This window comes from Pollachius pollachius, assembly GCF_949987615.1.
Source record: "Pollachius pollachius genome assembly, chromosome: 19".
In the NCBI taxonomy this organism is placed as follows: Eukaryota; Metazoa; Chordata; class Actinopteri; order Gadiformes; family Gadidae; genus Pollachius; species Pollachius pollachius.
In genome coordinates this window covers 3369237-3386995 of record NC_136952.1, presented here as the reverse complement: position 1 = coordinate 3386995, position 17759 = coordinate 3369237, and the positions used below count along the sequence as shown (strand labels likewise).

The following is a 17759-nucleotide window of genomic DNA, read 5'->3' as shown; positions in this document are numbered from 1 at the left end:
TGAGCTTTCTTCTTCGTCGTTCGTACTTGTGTAGTTCAGATATTGCCGTCTGAAGTTCAAATATGTTTCAATAGTTTCTATACATGTAAAATACATTATCACAGTGCATTAGGAAAATGTCAACAGGTCTGAGAAAAATATAGGTCTCAGAAGTTATAATGTAGCTTTATTGTCCAATCGTTTAATCGAAAGTGTTATATTGTGCATCAACAACAACAAAATAACATGCAACTTGAAGTCCTCTGAAACAACAGCAGACTACTTACATCGCACAAGGCGCGCTACACCGGTCCGAGTGGCGCAGTCTGCAAAGATGGATCTCAGCCCAGAAACTCCAATGAAACCATAAGTCATCAGATAACGGCTAAAGATGGTCTAGGTAACGTTTGATGAGTAAACGTTCAAATTCAAAGCTTCAGTAAAATAGGTCCGAAAGAGAGTCTATTCCCAGCTCTCTCCTGGAGGTCATGGCTCCCTGCGTGCCAAACTGTCCGCATTAACATGAGAAAAGCGCTCTGGGATCACTGCGCTCTTTTAGCGCACAATGGACACTCTTTGAACGGCTTCCGATCAATCTACTTCTTAGCCGGCCTACTATGTTTAAGTACACTACTCTTAAGAAATCAATTTGCACATAACAATACGATCAAAATTATACTTACGGTTTAATAGGATAAGTTTATATAGGATTCACCAACAAAAAAAACAAAACCCAAAAAAACGTGAAAATACAAAAAAAGTTTTGATATTTTTCCATTGCATTGCAGTCTAATTAGCCAATCGGGGGCTATGTTGGGCAGGTCTGCGTGCAAAGGTGGGACAGGTGAAGGTTGGCCTGTTCTTTCCTGCTGTATGTCATACTGTTTTCTCTCTACACCAGCCTACAGCCTGCTCGGAATCAGAGTGCCTTTACAGAGGACGTGTGCATTACACCAGCGAGCAGTGGGCCTAGGGAAGCCATTATAGCCGAAATATCCCTTTAATCCAAAAAATATTGAGAGGTTATGGAACATAACACAGATTGTGTGACACACCGGTCAGCAAAACATTAGATTCTTCTGGGTCTGGTGAACAATTGCATGTTAGGATGAAAAGGGAAATAATAAGGCCCCAAGAAAACCCCTACCACTTTACAAAACGTTAACAAAAAGTGTTCATGCAGATCGAAGGTTTATCTTGAGAGGGATGACTTCAACCATTTAGGTGTGACGTGAGAGGTAGATATCAATCACATCTCCAGCTGTAGCACAGTTGGTGCGTGTGTGTACTGGAGTGGGAGATACTTTCCTGTGAAGATGATTCAGGCACATGCCTTCACTCAAAGGGAGTTTGCTTCCAGCAAACAAGGTCATCCTTTTCATTTCCACAGTTAAACCCGCCCACTTACACAAACACAAACCCTGTTGGCATTTAACTGGATGCCAATGTGTTTCATGGTACTGGTATAGCAGAAATGCATTCGTATCTCAGATAAGTTCAAAAAGAAACAGATGAAGACAACCGATTTGAAAAGATGCAGTTAGTCATTTTAATTTTCAAAACTGATACATATGTACAACCGTTTAAAAAACAACACTCAGTTTGGAATTCCAATAGGCAGTTGGAAAAGAACAAGGAAAAAAATAACATGACAAGAAGCCAATTAAAACATGTCTGCCGTTGTGGGGGAGAGGTTTGGGGGGGGGGGGGGAGGTTATGGGAAAGTTGTGAAAACAGTGAGAAGAAATCAGGTCAACTCCTCGGCTCTGGAATCCAAAAAGGCGGTCATCTACAAACGTTGAGCCCAACATTTCTATCGTGGAGAACGTGGAGATCTGAAACACAGAACCATTGTGACTGCAGAGAGGGTCCATGCGGAGCTTCAACAGAAGCCAACCGCTTGGACTGTAGTCCAGCTGTGACCAGGGTCAGGAACAGGACTGTAGTCCAGCTGTGACCAGGGTCAGGATGAGAGGACTGTAGTCCAGCTGTGACCAGGGTCAGGATGAGAGGACTGTAGTCCAGCTGTGACCAGGGTCAGGATGAGAGGACTGTAGTCCAGCTGTGACCAGGGTCAGGATGAGAGGACTGTAGTCCAGCTGTGACCAGGCTCAGGATGAGAGGACTGTAGTCCAGCTGTGACCAGGGTCAGGAACAGGACTGTAGTCCAGCTGTGACCAGGCTCAGGATGAGAGGACTGTAGTCCAGCTGTGACCAGGGTCAGGAACAGGACTGTAGTCCAGCTGTGACCAGGGTCAGGAACAGGACTGTAGTCCAGCTGTGACCAGGGTCAGGATGAGAGGACTGTAGTCCAGCTGTGACCAGGGTCAGGATGAGAGGACTGTCCAAACTGAGGGTCAGTAAATCTGAGACTGAAACAACACAAAACACACACACACACCCAGCATCCACCAAGTCATTCATTCGCGCACACAGACTCCACCCGCAGCACCACCACCACCACCATCTCATTGCTTGGCCTTCTTCAGGATGGTGCCCACCGCCGATATGACGGTGGTCTTGGTTCCGCTGGCGGTGGTCGTCACGGAGACCACCCCGGGGATAGGCCCGCCGGTGGGGAGCAGTGGGGGCTGGGCCAAGGTCACTGGAACCGCCGAGTCCCACTTGCTCTTCCTCTTCTGAGCCTCGGCTGGGAGGAGGAGGAGGAGGAGGAGGAGGAGGAGACACGGGAAACAAGGTCAGCCGGGGAGTAGGAGAACCGGGTTCGTGTTTGGGTTGAGTCTCGAGGTTCCTCAAGCTTGACTACCGGCCATCGCTATAGATCTGGCCACTTTGTTGTGATTATGGAGAACAACGAGACCCAATGAAGGCACAACTTCATCCAACGTCAAAAGTTCATTCACAAAGTGAGGCAAGCCTATAGGTGCCTGAGAGTCCGGCCCTAAGGTGCTCCAGAGTCCGCCTCCAAGGTGCCCGAGAGTCCGGCTCTAAGGTGCCCGAGAGTCCGGCTCTAAGGTGCCCGAGAGTCCGGCTCTAAGGTGCCAGAGAGTCCGCTCTACGGTGCAGAGGTCCCCGCTCTAAGGCCTTAGTATCAGTCGTTGTACCCCAGGAGTCCTCACCTGTGGCCGTGGTGCTGGTGGTGCTGGAAGCCAAGGCGGCCGTGTTGGCGGCAATGGTGCCCTTTTTGGTGCCAGTCACAAACTCAATCTTGGGAAAGAGGCCAGGAAAACAAAAGGAACAACAAGAGTATTTATGGACAGCTGTCAGCGCTGAGGGTGTGGCGAGACGCGCCACGACCATGTGCGTCTGGTTATTGTTGACGATTGGAAGCAGCTGCAGCCGTGAACATCTACGACACACGCATAGTTTAAATTGTGAATGTTTGAGGACACATCGAGCCCTTGGAGAGGTGACTCACGTGGAGTTCCTCTACCGGCCTATAGGGGACTCGCGGTGGTTGGTTGTAGAAAGACCCGCCACCATTCTAAGTCAATGGGGAGAAATTGGTTTCATTGTCTTAGCACAAAGTGAATACATGTTTGTCTTTGATCGGTCAGGACCTCAGCTGGTTGAATATTAATGAGACTCCATTCAATTCCCACCCACAATGAGCCAAATATAAATCCTTCCTGCTCTCAAGCAATGGTAGCGCAAACGTACAGCTCCACAACGGTTGTCTGTAAACCTGTGGGTGACGTTAGAGACACTGCGTCTGCATTTTGTTCACGGTCTATGGTGCATGGACTCGTTTCAGTCTGTGTAGGCCACCTTTTAGCGCAGGTTTCACCAGACGGAAGCCCTCCCACCGCTGCGCCTTGGTAACCCAGCCAGCGCTGGATCACTCTTAACTAACGTGCGTGGACATGCCACTGGTGCAGAGATCCCCCGACAGCCCTGTATGTGGACGGCCTCGGTTCCGATCACCGTCATGAACAGTCAGCGGAAGTGAGGCCGGCGACTCACCTGGCTGTTGGGTGGCCACCTCACCAGTGACCCGTGCACGCACGTTGCTTGCCAAGCTCTAACAGGAATGCGGTTATGGGAGGATGATGATGATGATGATGATGATGCAGGGATGGGATTGAGAGTATCACAGGGAGGGGGGGTTGCAATGGTTTTGAAACTCACTGCGTGATGCACCCTGAGTTTCATTACCATAGCAACACCACCCCCCCCCCCCCAAACGATTCCTCAATCCCAATCCGATTAGGGGATTGAACCTGGAGAGCAACCGTTGCAGGTACACACAGACACAAACAGACACATTGTGCTGCCGTAACAAAGGCTGATATTTGGCAGTGGTGCCTTCTATGCGTGTGTGTCCTAACAACTGAGCATGGAAGGCAGCTGGTGGAGACTTGCCGCCCCCACGACGAAGGCGCAGGAGCTGTCGACTCCTGCGAGCTGCTGGGTTCAGCAGACTGTTCTCACCTTTGTTCGGTCCTTCCTGGCCTTCTCCATTTTGTCCATCTCCACCTTTTGGGCTTTAGCTGTGGGTTGGAAGCAGGGGAATTAGAGGCTGTTTAACTTTTTTTAAATCACACGTACTGTGTGTTCACACCAAAAGCTTTTGATCGCACAAGTGTTTTGAAGAATATTGGAAGAGGAGGGCTCTCTTTTCTTTCTGCCAATTCATCCTCAAACCATGGCGGGGATTACCGGCACTATGAGTCTTTACTTACTGTGGAGGCACCAGAGACCCAACGCCATTGTTTAGGGTTCGTAGTATCATCGGTGGCGCACACCACTTTTGGCCATATTATATATTATAGAGAACAAATCAGCGTGAACCAGGTATTCGCGCCATTCATTAATTCGAGCCGCGGGTCTTTCTGGTGGAAAATTTGTCTAAAAGTCGAAACGCTTCTTTGCATTGACATTGTATGAATTCGTGCCGCGCCTTCATTTTTGGGGTGAATGCACTTTCAACCCATTTGTACCGGCTGCTGTGCGGCGCAACATTGTATCTAGTAGATACAATGTTGCTCCGCGCAGCCGGTACAAATGGGTTAAGACCGGATTGCGCATCAATGCGTGTTTACCATTAAAAGGTAAACACGCACAGATGCGTGATCCGGTCTGAATGGGTTAAGTCAGTTGGAAGGGGTCCTCTCACCGAGGGCTTCGTAGTAAGAGTCTTCCGACCAGCCGTGGGGGTCGAACATGTCTTTGGGGTAGTTGGTCCCCAGCTCGTCGATTCCACAGAACTGGATCAGCTTCTCGTAGATACTGAGGAGAACGAGCAAGCGTTAGACGTCAATGAGGAGGCCTTGACAGCGGGTGATTTAACGGCTAACATCTGCTATCGGTCTGTGTTTGGGAGGGGAAGAGAAAGATGAACGGTCTTGCTTCAGTGTTGATCGTAAGAGAATGTAGGGAGAGAATGCTAATGTGTTTGAATGTGCTGCCATGTTGGTTCTCAAAGCTTTGTGCGCTCAGGGCGTGTCGTCTGGTTCCAAGTTGGGCACCTGGGGTTCCTGAACTCCTTCTTCTTCTGGATGTGTTTGTTGGTGTCGAAGCCTTCCTGCAGCTTCCTCTCGTACAGCTTACAGATCTTCTCCTGGGGGGGGGGAAGCAAGCGGATTGATTAAAACGTGCTCGGGAGGAACAGAGCGAGAGCAGACCTCTCTGCTCTCGCAGAGAGAGAGCACAAACTCCCTGGATCTAGCCCCCTAGCTGAAACGCAACATAAACACGCAGTGGTTGTTTCTTCGACAGGACCAAAATAAACAGCACATAACATATGTGCATAGGGCCCCGGGAGAGGCCAGGGTGAATGAAGCCATTGTGCATCCTGGGTTTCTGATAGGCCTGGGGAAGCATTTGACAAGTAGGTTCGAACCACAAGGACCTGGCCCTAGAACTGGTGGCTGTGAAGTCCAGCCGTGGACTCCACTGAGATAGATGGAGATATATGGGGAACTGATGAATGGGCGGGGAAGTTTTTCTGGAGCGAGCAATGGGGTCAGGTACCTTAGTAGTGGGTTCACAGGATCCTGTGAACCTGGGGTTTTACTGTACAGTTGTATGAATAATCGTACAATCGAAAGAATAAGCTGCATTTGCCACGTTCTGGTTGGGTCAGAATGCTCAATTATGCAATAATTGGCTGAATGGTGTTCCGATTATTTGAATGCAAAGTTCAATCAAACGAAACCCTTCAATCAAACGAAACCCACTCCCTGTCTGTCTCATCTCCTTCCTGGCCCCTCCACATCACCTACGCCCCAAAGGCAGGGTTTTGAGGGGTGAATCAGTGGCCCGGGTGTGCGTGCGCATGTAGCAAAGCAAACATTCTGTGTGCAACTCAGCTGCTCTCGCTCAGTGACTAACTGTCCCCAGTCAACCTCCCACCGGTTGCAAAACTGCAGTCCTGCCTTAATGGCTCAGAGAGAGATTGAGCAAGACTAGCCTGTAGCCGGAGGCCTTGCACAGTGGCACGGCGGATGGAGATGAGGTGAAGCTGAAACGATATGGTAAGACGATAACGGGTCATACTATAGCAGGGTTTCCGACAGCACTTTACAGCTTAGCCGGCCTCCTTAGCAACACGCGCCTGCCACCTTAAAGTTGTCAAAAAACATTTGTATAGATACAATTCTTTGACTGGTCTTGTTTCAGTTGTTATTTTGACAAAGTTGTTCAGCATTTTTTTTTTTTTTATATTTGTATAGTTAAAATTGCACAAATTAATTCACTGATCTTGTTCCAGGTGTTGTTTTAAAAAGCTTCTTATTCATTAATTATATATTATTAATATTTAGCGTTTGATTCCCCGGTACAACGTTTGTTAATGAATCAAGTGTACGCGTGGAAGTCTGCAGTTATTTCCTCCTGGAAGCCATCGACAGTGGTTGCAGAACACAGAGTTCTCCATCGCTCATCAGAGGGCCTGCGATTCGAGCAGGGCGTGGCCTACCGGGCAGAGACAGGTATCAACCCAGTCCCAGAGACCAGTGACACGCCCAGGTCTGCCCCGGGAGATGGGTTCCCACCATGGAAACCGTTCAACAACACCGAGGATAAAACGGCATCAACAACAACCCCATAAGCACCTATTGAGACGGTGGAGGTGGTGAAATAGTTTGAACGCGTAGCCGCCATACCCTGTGATCTTGCAAAGTTAAATGTGAACAGACAGCAATAAACTTATATTGTCTTTATGACCGTCATTATCCAATGGTATCACTTTATTGCACTCCACTATCAGGCTTTACTTGTCTTGGCTCGGACACCATCTGGAAACGGTCTGATTATGGCCATTAGGGCTAGCCCAAAGACATGCATTATAGGGGATATCGATGGGGTTGGTAAAACCCCAATTCAAATATTCACACGGCTCTCGAATCCAAATCCTAGTCTGGTGATTTGGGGATCTTTTTTTATATCTATCCAGAGCCAAGCCGCTCTGGATAGAGCGGCTTGGCTGGTAACCGTTGCTAGTTCGATCCTTGGCTCCTCCTAGCTGATTTTCGAGGTGTCCCTGAGCAAGACACCTCACCCTCACTGCTCCCAACGAGCTGGCCGTCGCCTTGCATGGCTGACACCACCGTCGGTGTGTGAATGTGTGCATGAATGGGTGAACGTTTGCCAATATCGAAAAGCACTTTGAGTGGCAACTGGTTAGAAAAGCGTTAAACATATGCAGTCCATTTACCGTTCCTCACTAATCCCATGCCTAGTCTGGTGATCCGGGGATCCGGTGGCTACCTGACCTGTCCTGCAACAGGCCCACAGAACCCGGGGGTGCTTACCTGCAAGTGGCTGGGGCAGCGACCAGCCGGCTCCGAGGGAATCCGGATCTTGTCCGGCGACATGTTCCTCACTTTCTCAGAGAAGAGCGCTGGACGGAGATGAGAGAGAGAGAGGACGGCGATAAATCAATGAACAATCACACATCAAGTCCACATTAAATTCTACAGCCTGCAGTAACAACGTGTTTTGGTCTTACAGGTCGATGCGGAGCAGTGTTCAGCTCAGAGCAAACCAGTGAAATCCACTGTGCTGGTCGAGTGCCAAGCGGGCATTCTTAAAAACAGAGCGGGGGGGGGGAGGGCGACTCTGGGGGAACAGCTTTAAGGAGACTCGTTATGGTTATTGTGTTGATAATCGGCTCCAGAGTGACTCAACACACAGTGCGACTGCAGCACGACAACGCACAACAGAACATTCCCTGTGTGCTCCCCAAGGCCACGCCTTGGGCTTCATAAAAGACCCCCACCAGGAGCACACAACGCTTTATTGACAGATAGACAAGACAGACCACATCTTCACTGGGACTATGGGGTCCCTGGGGGGAGAGTGTTGGAATGAAGACAGAGGGCGAGAGACAGAGAGAGCAAACAAGTGCGCAAGGGAGGGAGGAGAGGGGAGGAGGGAGGAGAGGGGAGAGAGGGAGGAGAGAGGGAGGAGAGGGGAGAGAGGGAGGAGAGGGGAGAGGGGAGGAAAGGGGAGAGAGGGAGCCCGGCGGGCAGGGAGGGGCCGCTGTCGAGACTTGTCAGAGGGGAGGCTCCCCTGCCTCAGTCTCCACATGTTAATTCTTGACTCCCAATTCTTCTCCGCTTTGCTTTCTCTGACCGCGGGCCAGGCATTCCTCCGCGTCACAACAGCGCAGGGGTACAGTGTGTCTTAACAACCATTTCAACACTGTCAATCACTGTGTGTGTGTGTGTGTGTGTGTGTGTACGTCCTTTCCAGCTTGCTTTTTTAACAAAAGGCATGCATGTCAACGAGTCAGAACTCGGTTGAAAGGGAGAGCTTTCTCGCCGATGCATTATCATAGATTAAGAACGGCGGTATACCGCGATGCCGTCGTCACTGGCGGCGAGGCGCCCAAGCGCTGTGTTCTATGGGCCTACGTCCTGCCCCGTGCGCCTACGTCCTATGCCCAGAGTCTACGCGACTCAGGCGACCTTTCAGTCACTTGAATCAGGGGTCGGACCCCGTGGGCCCACCTTGGGTCTCTCTGGCGCCCCGACACGAGTCGCGAGAGGATACGGACCCTCGCATGAGGGAACGCCTCAAGAACGTCTTCACACCAACAAGACATGAAGCTGGAACGCCTGTCAGCAGAGAGCGTCCACCAGAAGGAGGGGGGGAAAGGTGTGTCCCCAGCTGGGTTCACACACAAAAACACACCAAGTGCCTGTGCATACGTGCGTGGTTTAAGGCACACACGTATGCAGGGAGCATACGAGGTACGGCATGGAATCTCCACAAGGATAATTATTCCTGGAGACCGGTGACGCGCGCGCACACGTGAGAAGGTGTATGGAAACGCATGTACACACATCGTACACCGCGTTATACGGAGCACACAGAGGAAACCTGCGCCTCAGGCTATACTAATCGAACATTAGGGAGAGGGGAAGAGACGGAACCTGCATGGGCAGGTTGACGTGAGTCAGTTAGACACTGAATCATGCACACACAGTCACAAAATACCAAAAGTACATATCGCGGTTGCAAAAAAGAACAAGAAACCATGAGAGACAAAGTTGGTTTGGATAAGGGAAGCCCTATAATCCCAACTCACCACGAAAAGCTTTAGCGGGTATTGGTGCGGGAGATCTTTATGATTCCATTGATTTGTCTTCACGCCCCTGTCCCAGACCACATATTCAGAGTGACTCACGGAGGTACAAAGAACCCTTTGTAAACAGCTGATCACAGTATCTTCAATTCATTTTATCTACAGACAACTTGTAAACCTGTAAAATTTAACCACATTATTTTAACCCTGGGCTATGATGGCAGTGACTCACTCAGTGATCAAGAGTGCCGCTCCAGACATGACTATTGTTGCGGGTCAACTCTGACTACGAATAAAGCTTTGAAACGTTTAAGAAAGGAGTTCAGATCGACACGTTGCAGTGTCAGAGCCAAGGGAGGGGCCCAGCCCTGATCAGCCCTGATGACAGTAAACATAACCTCGGGTTACAAAACAAAACTCACCCTAACCCAGGGTTGGTCGGGAGTGTGCCGAACTTCATACCGAAATTGAGAGTTTAAAAACGGACAAGGCCACTCAGAACCCTTCACAGAGCTTAACGACCCTCTAAACGAGCACTGATTGGGGGTGAGAGTGGGGTGGGTGCTGAACGAGGCCAATCAAAACGTGCCAGCTGTCCTTCTCGGAACGACCCCAAGTCCGACGGCAGACGGATGTGGCACGGGGGTCTGGGTCAAGCCGGCCACAGAGGGAGGCTGTGTCCACTCTGTCGGGGAGGGGACAATGACCCGCGTTCAGCCTGCTGGTGGGGGGCTCCTGGGCCAGAGAGGGGGGGTGACATTTACAGACGATGATAGAGCCCAGCGCAGCGGCAGGAATGCCAAACGCCTCGTTTCCCCGACGACCATGAGTCAGAGACTGGTCAACCGGTTGAGGAGTCTAAGGGTCTCATGCTAATGACTTTTTGCTATGGCTATGGCTGTCAAAATAAAAATAAGTCCATTCAGGGGATGAATGCGCTCGGGTAAGGAATCTTGGACAGAAAAGGGCGTTTTTCGGTAGGTATGGGGGCATCATCATCAGGGAGACAAACAAAAGTGGTTTTTCGTCCCGCCAACATGGCTTTCCTGAGAGATCTTCATCAGAACATCGTCCCTTCTTGTTATCGTGAACAATTTGACATGAACCAACTGGAACTGAACTGGGTCCTTATTCCAGGTCTCCCTCTTGCTCCAACACACCCTTTGTAACCAACACTAAACTCCACGGCAGCACATTATTGCATCAATCCGCTTCAAGGTTAGGTTGATTTATTCAGAACATCACGTCCATGCATGCACGTCTACGACAAATACGGGCAAACGGCACCACTCACTTCCTTTCTCCCCAAAATGGAACAGACGCCGTGAAAGGCTCTAATGGATGCGGTTCTGTTTTCTGTACTAGGCTGCCAAGCCTTTATGACGGTGTACGCAGGGGCCGCTCCCCAGCTCACTCACGTCCTGTACACTCACCTGTGGTGTGCACTATCTGCTCATGAATCACGAGACCTATTGAAAACGCCACCCTCGTAAAAAATCGATCATTAAGCATACGGTGATTAGACGCGAACGGCGCAATTGACCTTAAATAAATCATGGGGCGTATACATGTGGCGGTTTATTACGGGGAACATCCCGTGGGCGGGGATTGGGGCCTGATGCTGGCAGCTCAGGTTGGCTCGTGAGGAAACCCAGGTGTGTGTGAGTCAGCAAATGACTACTTGTGCGGGTGTGTGTTGTACTCACCGACAAGCTCGTGAGGGTTCTTCCTCTCTGCTTCTGGGATCTCCTGTGAAGCAGAAGAAAGGAGAGAATATAGATGAGGAGGACAGTAAGAATGACGGCGAGAAGGAGCATTGGTATTCTGCTGGCTCACTGGGCACACACACCCACCCCCCTTTCTGGAATTATAAAACGGGGGGCCTGTTGGAAGCAGAGGTGCTAATGAAACTTTACACAGAGAGCATGAGAGCTTGGTTCGTACACACAATGGACACACACATAACAGTAAATAACAGGCCAGAGTCTGGGGTATTCTAAAGATAATGCCATCAAATGAAAAGGAGTAGGGGCTCGGAGGGACGTGGGCGTGGTCTAAAATATGGGCCTGCTTTGCTGGCACCAAAACCGGTCGAGAAGAAAAGCCACAGAGCTCCTATTCACTGGCACGGCGTCACACAAAAGCCGTCACCTAGCAACCACACCGACACTTCAGAGATTCGCCCCGGTGCCGGCCAATGCCTGTGGAGGAATGAGTGGGGGGGGGAGGGGGGAGAGACAGTTTTGCGAACTTCATCCGTTTCTACCAAAGCAATGCCGCATTCTCACACGCGATGATACGCCGAGAGCTAGTGAGGAAACTAAAGTAAGGAGTGCATGTTTCTCAGAGCGGGGCGAAGAGCTCTCCTGCTCGCAGAGACACTGGGCTGGAGATGAGGTATCCTGAGTCACGACGCTAACCTACCAACCTAATACTCACATCGCTCATAGAGATCACAATGAGTACAGCCCCACTGTGAGCCAGACTTGGAAGAGCTCACACAACATGTTATCAACCGGCTCTCATCACTTGGACAAATGTTATCTTTTCGGCTGTTATACATTAACTAACTTAAGACTTTATTTTAATTTGTATTTCCGGATAGTTTAATCATTAAAAAAACGCCCTACAAAAACAGGAAGATGAAGAGCTGGATATCTAGTGACGAGCACGCACCAACCAATGCCTCGAGTAAGATGCAGCAGAGCGGTGAGAGATTTCACCAGATCCTCTTGAGGGTGGCATATATATAGAAATAGGGTTTAGCATTGCTGTGTGATACATCGGCGTCAGATCCAGAAGGGGGAATTAGTCTGGCTAAACCTGGGTGTTTAACTCAACTGTGCTCTCTCCAGGGTTCTGGAGGATAAATGAACAGCAAAGAAGCCCAGTGTGGCGCCGTTATTAATGTTCCTCTGAGTGGATTGGGAGAGATGAACTGCTGTGCTCCGTCATCGCTTTCTAAATTCACGACCATCTTCTCCTCGCTTCCCCCTAAATGCTGAGTCAATGTGAGGGTGATTTACCTTCGTTTCTGTATATCGCCGGCCCCCCCGCCACCTACAGATTGAGTTTGGCAGCGGCTGCTTTGAGTAAACCCTCTGCTGAGGTTTCGCCACTGGCCCGTGATAACTCAAAGTCAACAGCAGCAAGGGACAGGGGATAGACCAGTGGAGAGATCCATCTTCCTGTGATCTTAATGAAGGTTCACACCGCACACAAACTGAAAAGGTTCTTCTGCCATAGTCGAGTCATATATAAGATTTGCTTTTTATTTATCTCCGACAGGAAGTTCAGGAAAAGTCTATTTTTTTAATGTTTTCATTCCTTTTACGACAACTGGCGGTAGGTTTATTAAACTATGTGTGTGAACAACGTGCCATATTGACGTGCACAATGAGTCAACTGAACTTTTGTTCAAAACTATTCACAATAATGACCAAAAGAAAGAAACTCACACAACAACCAACCCACCCAGAGTATCCCTTCTTCCTTCAGCCAAGGTGTCAAAAACTTAGAAAAAAGTACATTGTGCAAGTTTATAAAAGGATACTCAAAAAGCTCCAGTTTCAGCTACTTAACTCTGGCCACAACCCGGCTGACAAGTGCAGCACTCTGCACCAATTTGAACAAGTGGCAGCTAAAGAAAACCTTGCTTGGGTCGTATTCTACGTTTGACATGAAGCTAAATTCATTAAAGTGTAAAACAGTATTGGCACCGTTTCAGGCGCCTTCAGAAGAGCTGGATGTCATTGCCGGTGGCTCTTGGTGAGTGTCCAGGGGGGCTTTTGACAGTGTAAGGACCTCTATGGAAAACAATGGTTTCACATTTACAGCATATTGTGTGCGAGGATACTTCTACTGTGCCTATTCACTTATCACCCTCTCAAACTCTTTATGGACGGAGACGAGCGGGAAACGTTGGCGATACACAACGCACAATCGCAGCACATGAATCTGGCTCCAGAAAACGCGATTGCCCAGATATGACCTCTCCTGCCATTGTGTCTGCTTGTTTGATCAGTGACTCACACCCAAACACACCTAAGCGACCCGTACCAGTTAGTCCCGGCAGGATGCTGGTACCCTGCAGTACACAGCGTTCCAGGAGGGACAGGCACAGAGACTCAAGTCTGTGTCTGCAGGAAAAGCAAATAGCTAGAATACGCTAATAACCCTACCGCCGAAGAGGTTGAAATACAAACCACGCTGCACTGCAGAACTTCGGCTTATCAATTAGACTTAAACTACCAGTCCCTTTGGAGGTTGTTTGTGTGCTTGCTAGGGAATTGAGTATGATGTTCTCATGGCCACAGCACCACCTAGTGACATGATTGAAAACCGCAGGTCCGGACTTCAGGCTTAAAACCATGCCAGCATTTCACCTGTGGTTAGTAGGGGTGTAACGGTATACAAAAGTCAGGGTTCGGTACGTACCTCAGTTTTTAAGTCACGTCACGGTACGGTACGGTTAATATTTAAGGGGAAAATTAAAAAAAACTGAGAGAATAGCAGTAGATAGGCAGCAATGAAAACACCAATAAACTTGGTTATGGCATATGCATTTCTGAATTCCCAGACAGGGGTTGTTGAAATAGTGTTGTGAGCGGGGTTTGCACAGCAACAGTGATAGTAACACCTGGATGGTGCCTTTTCAAACGCGTGTGCATGTTAAAGTGCTGTACGTAGACACGGAGAGCCCTCTCCATAGCCGGAGAGCCTGTCGGAGAGCCTGTCGGAGGGCTTACGTGCGCATCCAATATTTTCTAACTATCCGTCGACGCCATGGACCTATTGGTCAACGCAAGGAAGACGGCAAGGGCTGCGATTGGTCCTCTAACAAAATCATTTCCTGAATAACTTCTCCGGTTTGACTTTGCACCTTAATTACTTTGTACTTTGCCCCTTAAGGACCATTAAAACACCAAATAAGATTTGAAAAGCTTTGGAAGTTTATTTACAACACTGCTGCTTACATGGTTTGTAGTCAACATATAAGATAGATCGGGCGGCATTGCGTATCTGACATCCCGACGGAGAGCTGCTGAGGGATCTCTGTAGTTACGGAGTCGGACTACGGAGTCGGAGTAGTATACTTTGGCTAACAGGTCCGGGTGGAACTCCGACTTCAAGTTTTAAATTCCACATCGCAAAACAAGCCTTTACATTCGCCATATTAACGCTATGTACGCCACATTTACGTATCGCGGTACACCTCTGTACTTGCCCAGAAGTGCCTGTACCGTGACGGATCGGTACAAATAGGTGTACCGTTACACCCCTAGTGGTCAGTGATGTTAAACAAAGTGGAGGAAATGAATCCTGCACACACACAGCGTCTGGGACGCTGGCCAAGTACAAATTGTACAGCAATAGGATGGGGGGGGGAGGGGCTCACATACCTTCACATCGTCCGCATCCTTCCCCTCGTCCGATTCCTCCATTTCCTACAGAAACAGAATGGCCATTGAAAACATTGTTTTCATCCCATTGCATCTAGTGTAGTCTTTCAAAAGGGAGAATCCAACAAACATGTACTAACACAAACATGTTAAATGATGACGTTCAGGATGAACAACACATTGGTCAATAGCGGTTTCAGATCATATCTTCTATTCACTTGAATGTAATAACATCTAATGCATTTGGTTACATTCTGTAGTGCTATGCAGATTTTCAGGAAGAACCAACCATTTCAAAGTTACGGCCTCAATGTATTATTTTCTCTGCTGTTCTACAAGCCTGTATCCAGGCCCTTACACACGACGTATAGTGACGGTTCTACCACAGTAAGGGTAACCTATTTAAACTGGGGAAAACCAAGACTGTCTGATAAACAGTTGAATGATCTGGAAAGAAAGACACTCACAGAGTGACGGGAGCTTTCTCCGCTCTCCTCATCTTCAGATGGGACCTTCTCTGGGTCTTCTACCCGGCTGATGTCATCTTCTCCGTAGCTGGCGGAGACGAGACCTCGCCATCGGTCTTCTGTTCCTAATGGGGAGGAAGGAGGACAACGAGATTGGATCAATACTCTGGTCAAGATTCAATCATAGGAAAGCCAGCGTGTTGAAATGCGTTCGTTTTCAATATGAACCAGGCTTGTGCATCAGAAGGCATCAGGGGATTTTTTTGGTTGGCCATTTCAAGAGGACTCAAAGAGAGTTGTAGCGAGGTAAAGTCCTAAATAAACGCACATGTAGCGTATCGTAGGCTAATCAAGAGTAACACTGACTGAGGCAGTTTCAAACACAAAAGTTTGTAGTCCTGTTGTCTGTTCCTTGTTTAGTTGCAATGACATGTCCTTATGGGGAGACATCGTTGTGCTGAACAGCCGTTGCGTTTCTCATCCAAAACGTGGGCGAGAATATTTTTCATTAGCTCAAGTTACTGTCTACATTATTTTACATTTACAGTACCTAAAAAAACTACAAAATGGCGGAGCAACGCCACCAAATATCATGATGATTAATGAGGGTTACAACAAGGCCATATAACGTAAACAATATAGTCATATCTATACTTGAGACAGATTTTTAATAATGCAAACTGAGAACAAATAAAACGCTATTATTAGAATCAGAACGTCTTTAGAGCAACATGAATGCTACTATATCCATTCTGCGCTTTTTTTTTACTTCATAATTATATCTAAATATAACCGTCGTGTTATCAAAAGGTACGAACACAAAGACCGTAGATCAAATCAGATACAGTTAGCTGATGATGAAGTTAGTGGATGCTGAAGTTACTTGTGTCGGCTAGCTCTGCGGCGGCTAACAACAAGCTTACGTCGGCTATACGAACGACGCGCTGGTTGCGACAGCTCGGCTAACCGCGGGAATCTGGACTCGTTTAATAATCATAAACCGCACACATGTATTAATAAAATGACACTCACCTGTATCTTCGTCTTCGATGTCAGAATCTGGGTCTGAGTCGTCTCCATAATCTGCCAAAGACGAAAGAAGCGAACTCTTTTTTCCGCTCGCCATTGCTAGCACCCGTCGCATAAACGCACTGAGTCGCACTGTATGTACGTCACTCCAAGAACACGGTTGAATGATCACAGTACGCATGCGCGTGGTCACAGCATGCAACATATTTTACAGTAACGGGAGGACTATTAGAATGAACAGTTGATAACAACCAATGTAGTGCAAACATCCTGCAGACAGATTTTATATATTTTTATATATAATATCCTATTTAAAAGGCCCACCAGTCTCGAATATGTCTCGTTAATAAAATGTTACAGTAAAAATATTTAATCTGTAAACAAGGCCTACTAGTTTTTCCCTTTCCCTTTACCTTCGGTTTATGTGTGTGTGTGTGTGTGTGTGTGTGTGTGTGTGTGTGTGTGTGTGTGTGTGTGTGTGCGAAACAATAAAGGCTATAACACGAACAAGTAAGACTACTGTGAGGCAAAACAACATCACGACACTCTCAGTCAGTAACCAAAAGCTTTATTTCGGCCTGTGTTTCTTGTACAGCATTTTTCTTCCATGTAATAAAGTATAATGTACAGTTAGGGCCTATCTAAAGCACTGTGATCAAAACATGTACAAAAATGGACACACAAGGAACAAACAATCTCTCATCTCTCAACACCAAGTTTTCTTGGTAATGACACACACACGCACAAACTCACACTCACACGTACACCGAATGCACGCATGCACGCACGCACGCACGCACACACACGTACATACACACACGCACGCACGCACACACACACACACACACACACACACACACACACACACACACACACACACACAGAGACTCACAGATAGATGAAACATAGTGACAAACACATAGACACATAAAAAGATACACTCACATAGACACACACACACACACACACACACTCACACCCACAGACGTCTAAACTAAAGCACTGCGTCCCTGGACTTCATGCGCTTCTCTTTGAGAGTGCAGCAGCATCCGAAGAGGCAGGCGAACGCTGCCAGGGCGAGGATCCCCAGCACAAACACGGCGATCACCACGGCACCGGCCAGCGCCCAGGGTTCGGTGCGGAAGCGCTGCACAACAACATCAATCCAGTCCCCTGGAGGCACCACGGCGCCTGGGGCCTCCATGCCCCTGGGTACAGAGAGAGAGAGACGGAGGAGGTTATGTTCATCACTGATGCTATCAGGTCTCCTTGAAAAAGAGAGACCAAACCGTCGTTGAGACTTCCTGAATGAATAAGGGATAAATACAAAATACAGATCTAAACTGTGTTCATGTGTATAGGGCTATTGGTGTAGATGTGTGTGTGCAT

General features: G+C 48.3%; 1 protein-coding gene and 1 long non-coding RNA gene across 3 annotated transcripts in view; both read right to left on the bottom strand.

Moving 5' to 3' along the window:
• Window positions 1-1514: 1514 nt before the first annotated feature.
• Window positions 1515-16492, bottom strand: sap30bp (SAP30 binding protein). Of its 2 annotated transcripts, XM_079756387.1 has the most exons (11): window positions 16374-16492; window positions 15342-15466; window positions 14875-14919; window positions 11179-11221; window positions 7695-7783; window positions 5409-5500; window positions 5057-5169; window positions 4372-4430; window positions 3359-3424; window positions 3060-3147; window positions 1515-2629 (listed from the first exon to the last, which is right to left on the bottom strand). In XM_079756387.1, exons 1-11 carry the CDS (start codon window positions 16483-16485, stop codon window positions 2448-2450), a joined length of 1014 nt encoding a protein of 337 aa, XP_079612513.1. In that variant the 5' UTR covers window positions 16486-16492; the 3' UTR covers window positions 1515-2447. The 2 variants fall into 2 exon arrangements, with proteins under 2 accessions (XP_079612513.1, XP_079612514.1); XM_079756388.1 differs by lacking the exon at window positions 3359-3424.
• Window positions 16493-16922: 430 nt separating this feature from the next.
• LOC307090502 overlaps window positions 16923-17759 on the bottom strand; it is a 1364-nt gene continuing 527 nt past the window's right edge. The window contains exon 2 of the long non-coding RNA XR_013812656.1: window positions 16923-17578. This is a non-coding gene — a long non-coding RNA (uncharacterized lncRNA). The remainder of the gene's footprint in view (window positions 17579-17759) is intronic.

Bases quoted from the DNA above. Each gene is read 5' to 3' on its own strand.
- sap30bp (XM_079756387.1), bottom strand. From the start codon at position 16,485: ATGCGACGGGTGCTAGCAATGGCGAGCGGAAAAAAGAGTTCGCTTCTT. The intron at 15,467-16,373 runs GTGAGTGTCATT...CCTCCCCATTAG, and splicing joins CATCGAAGACGAAGATACAG to GAACAGAAGACCGATGGCGA. The intron at 2,630-3,059 runs GTGAGGACTCCT...TCCTCCTCCCAG, and splicing joins CACCAGCACCACGGCCACAG to CCGAGGCTCAGAAGAGGAAG.